This window comes from Panthera onca, chromosome B1 (genome assembly GCF_046562875.1).
Source record: "Panthera onca isolate mPanOnc1 chromosome B1, mPanOnc1 haplotype 2, whole genome shotgun sequence".
Classification (NCBI taxonomy): domain Eukaryota; kingdom Metazoa; phylum Chordata; class Mammalia; order Carnivora; family Felidae; genus Panthera; species Panthera onca.
The window spans coordinates 131,010,522-131,026,851 of record NC_138342.1 but is presented as its reverse complement, the minus strand read 5'-3'; the positions used below and the strand labels follow the sequence as shown (position 1 = coordinate 131,026,851).

The 16,330-nt window shown below is 39.9% G+C and overlaps 1 protein-coding gene across 2 annotated transcripts in view; it reads right to left on the bottom strand.

The window, feature by feature from the left end:
- Positions 1-16,330, bottom strand: part of TMEM131L (transmembrane 131 like) — a 169,434-nt gene that overhangs the window by 75,032 nt on the left and 78,072 nt on the right. For both annotated transcript variants that reach the window (XM_078445675.2, XM_078445676.2), the window contains exons 4-7: positions 14,815-14,883; positions 9,946-10,069; positions 8,787-8,903; positions 7,332-7,442 (exon numbers count right to left, since the gene is read on the bottom strand). In XM_078445675.2, coding sequence (XP_078301801.2) covers positions 7,332-7,442; positions 8,787-8,903; positions 9,946-10,069; positions 14,815-14,883 — 421 coding nt within the window. The remainder of the gene's footprint in view (positions 1-7,331; positions 7,443-8,786; positions 8,904-9,945; positions 10,070-14,814; positions 14,884-16,330) is intronic.

Here is a 16,330-nt window from a genome sequence, read left to right as displayed (position 1 = left end):
CATTAGATATCACGCAGCACACCCAGAAATAATCTCTCCTTTACTCAATCCAGCAACATTATGCTGTGATGGGAAGGGGAACCCTTCATTGTATACATGCACACTCAGGAAATACATTGAAAGGAAATGACAAAACTTTTTTTTTTTTTTTTAAATATTTATTTATTTTTGAGACAGACAGAGACAGAATGCAAGTGGGTTAGGAGCAGAGAGAGAGGGAGACACAGAATCCAAAGTAGGCTCCAGGCTCCAAGCTATCAGCACAGAGCCCCACATGGGGCTCGAACCCACAGGCCGTGAGATCATGACCTGAGCTGAAGTCAGACACTCAACCGACTGAGCCACCCAGGCGCCCCGACAAAACATTTTTTAATGTTTTTGTTTGTTTTTATTTCTGAGACAGAGAGATACACAGAGTGTGAGCAGGGGAGGGAGGGAGCTGTCAGCACGAAGCCCAGGGTGGGGGTCGAACTCATGAACCACGAGATCATGACCTGAGCCAAAGCTGGACATTTAACCAACTGAGCCACCCAGGTGCCCACTAGGATATGACAAAATATTAATCCTAGTTACCTTTGCCGAGTGTGACTGTAGTCTTGGGGCTTATTTCTAATTTTTCGCTTCTCTGGTTTCCCATGTTATGTTCTGATTACATAATAATTTTGGTATAATCACAATCTCACTTTTAGATAATGTGATAATAAGGTATCATGTTAGGACACACACACACACTTTTATTTGGTGGGACTGTGTGTCATGTGTTTTCCTCTAACTTCAAAACTTATCTGGGTTTCCCACACTGCCTTATCATTTTATTTTTAACAATAGACATTATTTTATAATGATTCTAATACCAATAACTAAGTTCCTGTAAAGCTCTGAGACGAGCCTATCATGATAGTGAGCCTCTATGCCAGATCCTGAGATGATTCCAATTTCTAACATTGTTTTGCCCAAATAAACCGCTGAAACACTCCTCAAATCTCAACAGTCTGGAACCAAAATAGCACTGTAAAAAAACATTAAAAGGTAAAAACTCTCACTTTTTCACAAGCCTAGCACAACTGTATTTATGTATTCTATCCCACCACGTATTTTATAGTTACACTCACCAAGTATAACCTAGCTTATATTCTACTATTCCCTTGTCAGACAAAGCATCAGAATTATAACTTGGAAGAACTACTTAACAGTCTACCATGTTGATACAATCACATTCATCAAATCCTCTTTCTACTGTCGAGCCTGTAAGCTGTCCCCATTGTTCTTCTGCCATTATAAAAATGTAGCCAAACCCCACATTTTATTTGCCATTTATCTCTCATGGAACCTGAGTTACTAAGTCCACAGATGTGGAAGTCATCGCAACACTGAACTATACGTGGCGCAAATCCCTCGGCAGAGCGCGCTGGCACTGCCCATCCCAGCTCGGCTCTCGGCCTCCACCAGGTAACTTAAACTCTACATCCATCCTACAGTTTCTAAAATAAGGATATTACCACCTGCCCTAGTAGTAAATCTGGTGAAGGTCAAAGTGGCTGATGTGGTGAAAAGGGGAAGTTATGCAAATCCTACATGTTACAACAGGTAGATACGCTATTTGGGGATCTCAACTCAGATGCCCACTGACTCACCTATCTATTAAAAACTGTGGGGGCCCTCAATGTACTAAACACTAAGCTGATGTTGAGATTATAAAAATGAAAAAGAAACAGGCCCATGGAAGAGAGCCTCATGGAGGACGACACAGGATGACACCAAACGTTCAAGCAGGGGTCTGAACCACATGCCAGGGGGACTGGAACACAGACTTGCCCAGGGCCCTGGGGAGGCTGCGGAGGAGCTGATACCTGAACCGGGTCTCAGAGGAGGGAGCGAGAAGGACAATGAGGGTTAGAAGGGGGTGAAAGCCTATGAAGGAAAGGCAGTATGTAAAAAGGGATGGCCCGTTTCAGCAGCGAGCGGTTTTGGAGGCCGGAGTGGAGAAGAGAAGGGCAGGACGTCTGAGGCTGGAGAGGAGGCTGGAGCAGGTGTCGAGGGCCTCATATGGCAAGCTCCGGGGCTCGGGCTTTATGCTGAAACCAACAGGGGCCCAGCTAGTACAGAGACCAGGGAAGCACTGAACAGCTTTGTCCGGGAGGACATGAGAGCAGCAGTGTGACACATGGAGCGGAGAATGACTGGGACAATAACCCGGGGGTCAAATAATGACAAGACTACAACAAAAGCAGAGGAACCTCAGACTTTTACTCAGACCCACTGCAACAGTGACCTCTCATCTGCTAGAAGCTCTCGCTTCATAAAGGGCCAAACAAATGAAAAAGAAGGGCCAGATGAAAAGGTTGAAAAAGAAAAAAGCAGACACACATGGGCAGCAGAGAGGCGAAAGGTATACCCTCCTCCCCACCGAACCTAGTGGCTGTTACAACACATCACCAAAAATCTAGATAGAAAAGAAATCACACACACACTCTTGTTTCCAGCAGAAGAAAGGGAGCCATTCAATCCGATTCAACTGAGCAGGAAAAATGCAAAAGTCAGATACCAATGGGTAAAGACACAAGTAAAACGGACCAAAATGAGCCCAAAGTGCAAAAAAAATGAGATAACATAACAATGATTATTGGCACCCTCGTTTATCCCATGAGATGGAGCTAAGGAAGCAAGTGAAAGCAAAGCTGACAATATCTTAATTTCTGCCCAAACCTTCTCACTCTCTAGCGTTCTAGCAGACCCACCTTCCAGCTCCCAACCGAACCAGAGTACCTCCCAAACCCTCTATCCCGTTTTGAGGGAAGCTGAACTCAACACTCACCTCAGATGATGGGTTCTTGACCAAAAAACAGAAAAAAGGAAAAACAGAAGAGCAAAATGAAGACATTTCTTTCTGAGAAAGCATAGCTGGCAATTATGGCCACTTAAACACAACACAAACACATATATGTATGAGGTTTAAATGCAAAAATATTATAGTCAGGGGCGCCTGGGTGGTTCAGTTGGTTAAGTATCTGACTCTCAGTTTTGGCTCAGGTCATGATCTCGTGGTTTGGGAGATCGAGCTCCGCACTGGGCTCTGTGCTGACAGTGCAAAGCCTGCTTGGGATTCTCTCTCCCTCTCTCTCTGCTTCTCCCTGCTTTCTCTCTCTCTCAAAATAAGTAAATGAACATCTTTTAAAAACGGGACTACTAGATACCCACACACAGAAGAATGAATTAGGATCCCTAGCTCACACTATACACTAAAATGTCAAAATGCATCATAGACCTAAATGTAAGAGATAAACTATAAAACTCTTTGAAGAAAATAAAGAGGTAAATCTTGGTAACTGTGGACCTTTTTAGATAGGACACTAAAAGGATAAGTTACAAAGGAAAAAACAGGCAAAACTGAAGTTCATCAAAACCGAACACTTTTGTACTTTAAACAACACCATCAAGAAAATGAAAAAACCAACACAGAATGAGAGAAGTATTTGCAAATCATGTACTTGATAAAGGCCTAGTATCTAGAATATATAAAGAACATTTACATCTCAACAAGGACAAAACAAATAATCCAATTTTAAAGTGGGCAAAAGACCTGAATAGACATCTCTCCAAAAAAGATATACAAGTGACCAATAAGCACATTGAAAAGATGCTCCACATCATTAGTCATCAGGAAAATGCAAACCAAACACCTAAGCTATGACTTCACATCCACTAGGATGTTCTTAAAAAACCAAAAAACATAAAACAAGTTTTGGTAAAGCTGTGGAAAAACTGGAATCCTCATATATTGCTGGTGAGACTGTAAAATGATACAACCACTTTTTGACAGTTACTCAAAATGTTAAACATATAATTACCATATGACCACAAAAGTCCACTCCTATGTACACACCCAAGAGAACAGTAAACATATGTCCACATGAACTTGTACGAAAATGTTCACTGCAACAGTTTTGATAATAGCCAAAAAGTGGAAACAAATCAAATTCCTGCCAATCGGTAAATGATGAAACAAAGTATGGTATGTCCATACAATGGTTCACTAGTACAGGGTAATAAAAAAGAATAAAAGACTGATATGCGCTATGACATGAATGAAGCTTAAAAACATTAAGTGAAAGAAGCCAATCATGAAAGATCACACATTTCATTTATATGAAACATCCAGAAGAGACAAATCTATAGAGACAGAAAACTTAGGGGTGGTTGCCAGGAACTGCGGCCGTGGAAATGTTCTAAAATTAGACTATGGGGGTGGCTGCACAATTCTTGAATATACTAAAAACTGCCAAATGGATCAAGTCTGTGGTATGTGAGTTATAGCTCAATAAAGCTGTTAAAAAATAAATTAAAATGCAAAAAAAAACCAGAACAAAGAATCCCTGAAACTGCTCCCATGGGGAGAGCTACAGACGTCCCTCCAGCCGGAACTTCATCTGACCAGTGTTCACTGAGCGCCTCTGCCGGAGGCCCTGGGCTAGGTGTAGGGGGCCCTGTGGAGAGCAACAGCAGACAGTCTCTGCTTCCACGGGGCTGCAGTTTCACGGAGGGAAGGAAAGGGTGGCTGAGTAATGGGGATAAGCGTTCTAAGTGGGAAGAACACAGTTCTACGACAGTCCATCCAGGGACCTGAACTAGGATGGGGAGAGATGGCAAGACTCTCTGAAGAAGTGGAGCTTGAGCTGAAACAGAAAGGATGAAATCGGGGCTACTCCAGAGGACAGTTGGGGCGGGGGAATCTGAGGAAACTGCAGGCACAAAGGACGTGTGGAGGAGTGAAAACGGCAAGGGTGAGCAAGTAGAGGAAGCAAGCAGAGGAAGACCACATGACGGTAGAGAAACAGCAGCCAGACCATGCAAGGCTTTAGAGCCACACTAAGAACCTGGTTTAAGTCCTGAGACCTGCAGGAATACACTGAAAGGTGTTAAGCAGATGACTAGTGTGGTCCAACTTGCATTTTAGGAAAAGAGACTTTTGAAAGGGCCAGACTAGATGCTGGCAGATCCGTTAAGGGGCCACTGGAGTAGCCTGGGAAAGAGATGATGACAGCCTGGATGCAGGAAAACAGGCAGCAGGCATCATGGTCAGCAGATAAGATCTGCCAGGTACAATGCATATAACGTGCAAGCTCTCCTCATAGCAAGGTCTCTCACAGGCCTCATAGAGAGGCCTGCATGGTCATTGCCTCTTTCCCTTAATTCTCTGTATCCTTAAATTAACCCCTACTAAGATATCTGAACACCTGTCTCTGTTTCAATACTTTTATCACCACTAATACAGCATCTGGCATTCAAAGCTTCCAGTCTCAGTAACCAGAGAAACCTGGCCATTCTCAGCCACCCCCTTTGCTGAAGGACGGCCCTGAGATAAGGCTAAAAACGTTCAGCAGGAAAAACCCATGCTATCAGCATATGCAAGTTACACTTACCCCAGCCCTTTAAACCCCTTACAAAAATGCAAGTCAGTTCAGATCATTTTTATGCTAAAAACCGTTCAATACAAGGGCACTTGAGTGGCTCAGTTGGTTACAGTCAGACTCATTTTCGGCTCAGGTCATGATCTCACCATGCAAGAGTTCAAGCCCTACATCGGGCTCTGCACTGCCTGCTTGGGATATTCTCTCTCTCTCTCTCTCTCTCTCTCTCTCTCTCTCTCTCTTCCCCTGTTTGCTCTCTCTCTCTGAAAAGAAATAAACTTAAAAAAAAAAGTTCAATACATCCCCATTGGTCTTAGGATTTAAACCAAATCCAAATGTACAAACTAAAAGAAATCTTCCTTAAAATCCTGGGAGGAAGGGCTATTCAGTTTTATCAAAGTAAAAATAATATCAAAAATTCCCAAGAATTATCTAAGTGATGACAAATCTCCCAGACATTACATTACAGGTAAATTAGTTTTATTTGTCTTCCCACTGGAATGTAAGCTCCAGGAAGATGGAAATACTAAACCAGTGCCTGCCCACAGCAGAGGAAGACTACTGAATGAAGGAAAGCCCCAGGCACTACTGGGACTGACACAAAGTTCTAAGCAATATTCTTTATTCACTAATCAGAAAGAAAGGGTCAGTAAGGTGATACACTGGTTCAAGACTTTTCTTGGAGCGCCTGGGTGGCTCAGTGGGTTAAGCGTCTGACTTCGGCTCAGGTCACTATCTCATGGTTCATGAGTTTGAGCCCCACGTTGGGCTCTGTGCTGACAGCTCAGAGCCTAGAGCCGGCTTCGTATTCTGTGTCTCCCTCTCTCTCTGCCCTTCCCCTGCTCATGCTCTGTCTCTCTCTCTCTCAAAAAAACAAACATATGTATAAAAAAAGGAATTTTCTCAATTTCAAAAGTTAGCCATAGTTACAAGGAAATAAGTCAAAGGGGAAAAGTGGTCAAACTTATACACTATAAATGAAATGCATATTAAAACAACATTAAGGTATCATTACAGCTGACCCTTGAATACCATGGGTTGAACTGTGCAGGTCCACTGATATGCAAATTTCTTCAATAAATAGAGAACGGTACTGTAAATGTATTTCTCTTCCTTATGATTTTCTTAGTAACATTTTTCCTAGCTTACTTTATTGTAAGAATACAGTATATAATACATACAACACAGAATACGTGTTAATCAACTATTTATGTTATCTGCAGGGCTTCCAGTTAACAGCAGGCTGCCAGCAGTTAAGTTTCTGGGGAGCCAAAAGTTATACACAGATTTGAACTGCACTGAGGGTTGATACTCATAGCCTCTGCACTGCTCAAGGGTCATCTGGATATACATTCTAAAACATCAAAAACATTTCTTTCCACTGAGCCACACTCAAGAAAGGCTAGGAGTAGGGAGAGGGGAAGAGAGTAAGACATTCCTGAAAAAATATCATTACTAGTGACCATAGCAGTCTGTCTTCTTGAAAAGCAACCTGGCAATATTTAACAAGCTCTATAAAATGGTTCATGGTCTTGAACTACAGACACTCTCTTTACAAAATATATCCTGAGGAGACGGGTAATCCAAAAAGGAAATAAAAAAACTTATAAAACATGTACATGGACTAATGGTAGTAATAACGAAAAACTGGAAACACTTCAAATGATCAAAAACAAGATAAAGCCAACTATGACAAAGCAACACTATGGACTATACAGCCTTTCAAAAGAAGAACATGGATTCCACTGACACATCAGGATTTTTTCAAAAAGCGGCAAATAGTAAAATCCCAATTCTAAAAGCTGGTGAGTTTAACATCTCTAGCAATCCTATATAAAAAGGGCTGTAAAAGATACATAACTTTAGAAGACTACAAAGTTTGGCGTTTGCTAGAATTCAAAATAAATCCACCATTAAAATTACCTGGGTTTGTGAAAGCTGAATGCTCTGAACCTGTGGGAGCAGAAAATAAGCATTTGGTAGCTGTTTTGCAGACCCTTCTGTAGAGATTCTTCGAGTGCCAATTCCAGATACCTTCAGAAAAAAAAGAAGTTAATTACTCCTCTATTTGTTTTGAAACATATTTGCCGTAATATTAAAATACCTTTCCAAAGGCAATCTGTATTCACCACCTTGACCTTTAACACGGTATTATTAATCCAGGGGCACCCAGGTGGCTCAGTTGGTTAAGCGCCCGACTTCAGCACAGGTCATGATCTCACAGTTCATGAGTTCAAGCCCTGCCTTGGGCTCTGTGCTGACAGCTCAGAGCCTGACGCCTGCTTCAGACTCTGTGTCTCTCTCTCTCCACCCCACCCCCCTGCTTGTGCGCGCGCACGCGCTCTCTCTCTCTCTCTCTCTCTCTCTCTCAAAAATAAATAAATAAATAAATTGTTTAAAGACTGTATTAATCCTTGGGGCACCTGGGTGGCTCAGTCGGTTAAGTGTCTGACTTCGGCTCAGGTCATGATCTCACGGTCCGTGAGTTCAAGCCCCGCGTCAGGCTCTGTGCTGACAGCTTAGAGCCTGGAACCTGCTTCAGATTCTGTGTCTCCCTCTCTCTCTGCCCCTCCCCCATTCATGCTCTGTCTCTCTCTGTCTCAAAAATAAATAAACATTAAAAAAAAAATTTAAAGACTGTATTTATCACCGTCTACGAAAGAAAGTAACAAAAGTTGTCACATTTAAGCTCAATGTTCCTCATTGTAGCAAAGCTTTTCAGATATAGACAACTTTTCCATTAGGGAAACAAGTGTTAAATGGAATCCAATAATAAATAATAACGAAAATGATAGATCTTGGCTTGATGCTACATCGTATTAAATAAGTCACAGATACCACTTAAGATAAAGATTCCTAACTACTTTTGTGAACAACGACAAAAAGATTCTTCACTCTCCATCTCTGGTGCCTTGATATCAATAGTAAGCTCCCTGAGAACTGGCCCCAAACATGCAATCCTTGTCCCCTGATCAGAAATATTCCCGAGCCTAGCAGGGACGAAGGCAAAATCAGTAGAGACTGCCTTTATAGCTCCTCCCTCTGGACTGCTCATGAGGTGAGGGCAGAGAGTTCTGAAAGTACACTCTATTTTATAACAGAAATAGAATACGGTAGACTTCTGTGTTTTGTTCCAATGTCCTTCAGAGATTCATGGTGAGAGTTACAGCTCTGTACTCTGAGCCGAAGACAGTCCCATGTGTGTGGCATGGGATGCAGAAGAAGGGTGAAAGCTGGTGAGTTTAACATCACTAACGATCTTATATTCTAATAACATAAGTCAGGTGGCAACATTTCCAAAAGTCTTTTACAAAACATCCAAACCCCTTTGTTAAATCAACAACAAAATCATGGGACAAGAGGGAAAAACTTACTTACATGATAGGGAAGGACTCCATACGAGGAGGTATTAATAAATAAAGAACTTTCAATGCTTCCTTCTTCAGTAGGTAAGAAAATAATTCTGAAGGACGTTTTCCCCATTGCTGGAATTACCTGAAATAAAGGTACCAAATTAGCCATTGGGAATGGCCCTCTTTAAAAGATGTCTTTTAGAGACTTTCTTTTTGACAATTTCTGTTAACAGATGTCTGCATATCTGTACCCTTGATTCAGAAGTATCATGAATCCTTAGGAATCCCCCAAATGGAACAAAATCCAACAATCTAAGAAGGTATCGAAGGACATACCACAGACTTATAGCAAGGCAGCTGCCGAGTGCTTTCACTTTGGATTGGGAACCCTGTGCCCTCACATCCTTCCTTTTCCCTCCTCTTCTGCACCCACGTGCGTTCAACGGCCTTTATCGAACACAGTTCTAACCTTACTTAAGTAGAAGGAGCCACCGATGTACAAACCTGGCAATACCTAATAAAAATCAGGAGCTGCATTTATCTGGACAATCATAAACAGAATAGTGGACCTCCTCTTACACCATTTCCTTGGTCTTATATTTAAAAGAAAAAAAGTGTATCAGGTAGACATCAGTACACTAAATAAACAAATAAATAAAACCCACCAGTGATTGGGATCTTCAAAGACCACTGAAATCTAAACTACTAGAAGACCAGGGTCTGGAGCTCTCTGTTACGGTGCGAATTAACTTTATAAGGAGCCATTCACTGCCTCCTACTCCTACACTTAGAAGGAGTCCAATTCTAGTCAGTGTGCCAGGCAAAGAGACCATGACTATAAAACTTGTATTAATTACTAAATGCTTCAGCATTTGCAGTCATTTCAAGACACGTAATACTATATTTCTTTAACCATGAAAAAGTCCTATTAAATACACAAACATTATACTTTGTTTAGACTCTAAACTTTTTTTTCCATGTTTTTTTTCCATGTAGATACCAAGAGCCACCAAAATTATGAACAACTGAAAAAATAAATGTTAAAGCAAACACACAGAAGGGAAGAGTTTGGGTAGCAGAAAAGGGGGAGACAGGGAGCAGAAAGTAAAAACTTCAGGCCAAAGAAAGCAAGAAAATCTGGCAGCCTGCCACAGCATAGTTTCCAAGAGTACATCAACACTTACCCTGCAATGAACAGGAGGCACATGAAAATGTCTAGCAGCTGTAAACACTGAATTCACCACGACCTCACTATCCCTACTAGGGTTATAAGCATAGAGAATCTTTGCTGCAGGGTGACCCAGGAACCTAGGAGGGGAACAAGGAGAAAAAAAAAACCAATGTATTATGTGGTTCTAAATATAGCTATCCATCCACCCATCCCTCCACCCACACACATTGTATATATACTTTAATCCCAGAAAGCTGTTGATGTTCGTTAAAGTTAAAAGCAACAATTATTAAATCCTGTTATTACTAAAACATTCAATCCACAAAAACTTTTTAAAGAATCCTGTCTTTTACAAGACACATTTAATGCCAACCAATGGTAACGTCTCACTGACTTTTGTGTTAGAAGAATTCAACACACATGGGCCATTAAATGCTTGCAAATACTCAGAGTAGGAAATAGGTACTCGCTCTGATTCAAATGAAAATATGTTTAGGTAAGAAACTGTACTCAGAAAAACCCAGTTTTTTTAGGGTTTCCTCTCTGAGTAATAAGTTTAAAGAGGCTTTCCAGGGGAATGGATTTCAACTCACAAAGGGACTTTATCAAGCCTTATGAAAGGAAAACTTAATTGTTGCTAAAGACCATTCTTCTGAGAAAAATGAAAATTCAGCAGCACTTTCTAGCACTTGCTCTTATCCATTCAAATCATGAGTCTTGTAGAAAACCCTGATGAAAGCTTTGGCTCCTCCCTCCACAAACGGGCACACACAAAAGTTTTACACACGGCTCGAAAACACTTGTGCACTAAGGTAAGAATGTCTGCTTTCCAGCAAACACCCTGAGAAGGACGCCCATGTTAATTCTTTCTTTCCTCTGCTTTCTATCCACAAGGCTAGCAAAGGAACTGCAAGGGAACAGAGAGCACTCTCTGGCCAACCTACTGCCATGTTCCCTGGAATCATTTACCTCTGATTCCTACTGCCCAATACCAAATTCACTCCACTTAACTCACACTGTCATAAACAGAGAGCCAGTGAAAGTTTCACTGAAGCCATTTCTCCAGTTTTAATGCCCTCAGTAGCAGAGACCCAAATATACCGCTCTCCTAAATATGGCCTAGAAATAAAACTATATTTTAAGTTCAGCAAAAATTCATCTACCTTAAGCTTGAGTTTCTCTGATTTTATTCTGACTTCTGTGATACTAAGAATTGTGTGTTTTAAGGAAAATTAAGTGCGTGCTGTCTGTCTTACGTGTAACAGTGGGATTTCCAAACTATTATATCACTGCCACCAAATCTCTCACATTCTTCTTCCAGCTTTCCTCCTCCTTTTTTTCAAGATTTTATTTTTAAGTGATCTCTACACCCAACATGGGGCTTGAACTCACGACCCCAAGATCAAGAGTCGCATGCTCTACAGACTGAGTCAGCCAAGCCAAGCGCCAACGCCCCCACTACTTTTAATCACAAGTCTTAACTGAAGGTTTAATACAGCCAATGTGTTATTTTCAAAAACGGGTTCTTTACACCCAGTGATAAATAAAATATACATCAGTGTGATCAAAACCTTGATATTTTTTTAGTGTTTGTAGCTAATACAACTAAAAATATTTTAGACTACCATGAGCACAAAAGGTCACCTCAGGGAGTCCTGCTTGGGGAGGATGGGGCTCACATTTGTCTTTTCCTTCCATTAAATTAAAAAAATAAAGACTTCCATGGTTTTAGGTTTTAGGTAAATAATACGATTCAATCAGCAAAGCTATTAATACTTGTCCTCAAAGCTTTATCTCCCATTCATATCACTGGAATATAAGATTTTTAGTTCAAAAAAATACAAGTGTTTCCCAGACGAAAACACATTAAAAAATCGTACTGCAAAACTGCAACTCTAGGGAGCCCAGTGACTGTGTTCCCCCAGAAACCTCACCAGACCTGACCCAGACCTGGTTACCACTGGGCTATTTTTATTCTATGTTTTTTAATTCTATTTTTAAAAGCGTTATGAGGATAAGAATTTCCTTCACTAGTGACAACTGGAAGGTACTCTTTAATTTAATACTACAAAAGAATGATTAAAATCTTTTAGGAATGATTAGTACTTTTAATCTCAGGACCAGTGGGATATTAACCCTTAACAACAAATCCTACAAAGTGGATTGTAGGCAGAAGGCAGCTGCCAGAAGGCAGCTGGATAACACTCTCCTGGTTCTGCAACCCAGAGGAAAACCAAAGCTATGAAAAAGGGATGGGGTTTGCCCAAGGTCAACTTCAAAATAAACAATAGCAAAAGCTGAACAAGGGCAGTGAAGAAATCAGAAGGAGGACACTTGGGCTGAAGTTTGAATCTAATGCCTATAAATTAGACCATTTGTTAAAAGTAAGGTAAAACTTGACTAATTTTAGAAGTGTTCTAATTGACTACAGTTTGTTATTGAGGCTTTTTTAAAACTTCAGCAAAAATAATTTATTCCCTTAATCATATCCTAGATCTCGCTTATTAAAAAAAATAGCATGGTATGTGCTGACTTAGAAATGAGAAGACAATTCTAAGATTTATTCTGTTACTTCTAGCAAAATGCCCTTGGGCAAAATACATTACTTCTTAGCAAGAAATACATAAGCATCTGTAGTCCATGCTCAAATATAGAGATATTTGAAAATCTCACACAGACACACGCACGCGCCTCTCTGTATGTGTGTGTGTCACTCTCTCAGATAATACCTACCTCCACTAGTCCACTATCCTTCTAGGATTGATATAAAACTCAACTGACAAGAGACATGATTGTACTTTGAGAACTATAAAGTACTACATACACAAAACTGTATCATCCAAAGATGATTCAAGTCTAAAATGTAGTAACCTTTTTGGGGGTGCCTGGGTGGCTCATTTGATTAAGTATCTGACTCTTGGTTTCAGCTCAGGTCATGATCTTGCAGTTCGTGAGTTTGAGCCCCACATCGGGCTCTGCGCTGACAGCAGAACCTGCTTGGGATTCTCCCTCTCCCCCTTTCTCTCTGCCCCTCCCCCACTCGCTCTGTCTCTCTCAAAGTAAACTCAAAAAAGAATTTTTTTAATGTATAAAGATTTTAAACATTTGTTTTTCAACCTGCTTCCAGTTATGGGGACCAGAAACTGATGCATATAGCTAATTAACATATGTTGCTAATACATCTATACATTCATGTGCATTGATCACAGGATTTTTATCTTACCGAAGAGTAAACATATTATAGATAGCCAACATACTATGAACTGGAGTTGTTATCCTGATCTAATTGTACTTACTATATCCATCTTATTACATCTACCAATCTGTAATATATATATTTTTAAAAGTAGGTCCTGCACTGAAATTTCTTTTTACAATAAAGACTGTTCACAAAAGCGATCTCTCAGAATTTGCAACCAATGAGGTTTTATTATAAATTCAGCTTTGAACGTTTCTTTACCTAACAGTAAAGGTGTAAAAAACTCAAACACCAAAAAGCAGACACCTCGAATCTTGTAAAATCAGCAAGCTCCCCTCACACTTTTCTCTCTTCTTCCTTTACAGAATCTCCTTTAAAAGCTCAACAAGAAACTTTTATATTTAAAGTTCATTCTTCCTTCACCTTAGGGCTAATCTTTTGATGATCAGAAGGAAAGAAGGAAATCCAGATGAATAAAGGAGGGCACACCAGGAGACCACCACTAACTCACCCCAGATGCTCTCCTATCACCACGCCTATTTCATTCACATAACTTCTCTTGTAACTCAAATAAGCTCTTCGTAAAACTGATGTTCCAGGCTGCTGAAATAAGCAGAGCTTTGACACCTAAAACACTCTTTTACTTCCATACCTGAAACTCCACTCACGTGAAATTGCATCTATTCAGTTCTGCAATATTCTGCATCCGGGGAGTTTAACATTTTAAGTTTCAAACTTCAAACGCTTGTTAAGTGTCACAGCCAACTAGAGTCCTTAAGTCCCTTCTGCACAGTGTCACCATGCTCTTTATTTCTCCAAGTTCCCAGATTAGCCCCACAACCAACACTCAGATCACATTCCCTTCATCTTAACGGTTCTTAACACAATGCACTCAGCTCATGTGTGCTCTTCTCCACTTAACGTCTTTCCAAAGTCTTAACTGTGGTAACTAATGTTTGTACATGCAATTGTAAATCCCACAGCATCACAAGCAGTAAAAATAAGCAGATGAATCTAATTAAAAGAATCTAGGGGCGCCTGGGTGGCTCAGTGGGTTAAGCGTCCAACTTCAGCTCAGGTCATGATCTCATGGTTTGTGAGTTTGAGCCCCTCATCGGGCTCTGTGATGACAGTATGGAGCCTGTTTGGGATTCTCTCTCTCTCTCTCCCTCTTTCTCATTCTCTCTCCCTCTTTCTCTCTGCTCCTTCCCATTTGCGCTTGTGCATGCTCTCTCTCTCTCTCTTTCAAATAAAAAAAAGAAAAGAAAAGAACTCAGAAACCATCAATATTTAGTGTTTTCATTATACAATAACCTGATTTGCTATAGAAAAACCAGGAGTTAATACTGACTTCTTATCAAATTCTAATCACTATAAAATATTATAAGGTATATTTATTAATAACTGAAGAAGTAGCTAAAACAATCTTACACTCTCCTTTTCACAAAAATATTCCTTTTAACAAGCCCCAGAATCAACATCCCTTATATTATTAATATACTTAAAATGTATTCAACTTTTTATATATATTAATATATTTTAAGTATATATATATATACATACATATATATACATACATATATATATACATATAGATATATACATACATATATATAAAATATCCTGAAAGCAAACAATGCAAATAATACAAGTTATTAAAAATTACAAAGAAAAGATACTTACTGAATTCCAAAATCTAGAACTGATGGCTGAAAATGTAAGCCCTTTCCACTAAATAGTTTGTCTGAGAAGCTAAAAAAGAAAAGACAAGACAGATTATTTTTTGTTGCCATTTTGAAACTTGAATGCTGAGTTAAGAGTATACACTTAGGCCAAGGGCTCTCACAAGATATAATTTTACTCCCCTATTGATGAGTCTGAACTAGATCTTAAATGTAAAAATTGAATTATTAGAAGTCTAACACAATTCTATACTTGCAAAAATTTAAGATACTTTTAGATTATGGTTAGTATAACATATCAAAAGTACAGATTCTATAAGCATTCAACAAAAATGAGGAAGCAGTTAATTTTTAATATACATTTAATTTAGGTTTCATTTATGGATGAATTCAGATAATACGACTATTTTCATAAACTCCAAATCAAGACATACATGTAAGATGACTGGGGATGAGGGGTTGAAGAGGGAAGGAGATTTGGCCTCTAAAGTTGTAACAGGGAAAGGATGGGAGCAGAGAGAGCCAGGGATGCCCCTGAAGGCTGAAACCATCCCCAAGTCCGTATTTTTAAGAACAATCATCACATAAAACCTCACATGGCAGGTCACATCTTCAACAGCTATTAACCAGTTATGATGATTTTTCTTTAGAATCAAGACACATACCAAATTAACATACCAAAAAACAGAGTAAAATAAAAATGTATGTATAACATAATAACATAAAAAAATATATATACATATACATAAACATACTTAAAGAGAAAATACAAAATATGTGTGTATGTACTTGTATTATGTGTGATATATTATATACACCAAAAAACTATCAATGCTTGTGACATTTTAAAAGCCATGCAATCCAAAACTATTGAACTGGAGAAGCCCCTAAATGCAACAAGTGTAGCTATTTTCAAAGACTCCAGCAAGCTTTCTAAAATGCAATCTTTCCACTGTCTCCTCCCACCAACTAGCACTGCACCAAACGTGGTCCCAAGATTGGTCCAGGAGTGGACATCTGAATTTCAGAGCTGCTGGCAAAAAGAAGCTTTGTGACCTTCAGCAAGCCTTCATCTCCCATTTTTCTTGAAGGTGCAAACAATACAGAAACCAGAAAACCCCTTCCAAAATCCTCATATCATAGGAAGGATCCTGGCTGCAATCTTTCCTTCCTCCCTCCACTTTTCTGTCCTTATCTAAATCAAAGTGACATCTCAGTCTCCACCTGCCCAATTCCCACCTTTCTACTTGCGTTGAGCTTGAACAGATAAGAGGTATGTTGTTTACTGGCCTCCTAGGACAGGACTAACTCCATGACGATGTACAAAAAGACCACTAACACACCCAGTTGCCTCCAGAAATGTTTTCAAGAGCCCCAGGAGGTGATGGATGCAAAGAAGTGCCAACATCAAATGTACCACAGCCACCCCGCTCCAGATCGAGCTGGCCAGGTTTTAGCATTCCAGAAGAAAAGGAAAACAGGCAACTTCACATGCCAAAAATTATCTTAGAAGAGTC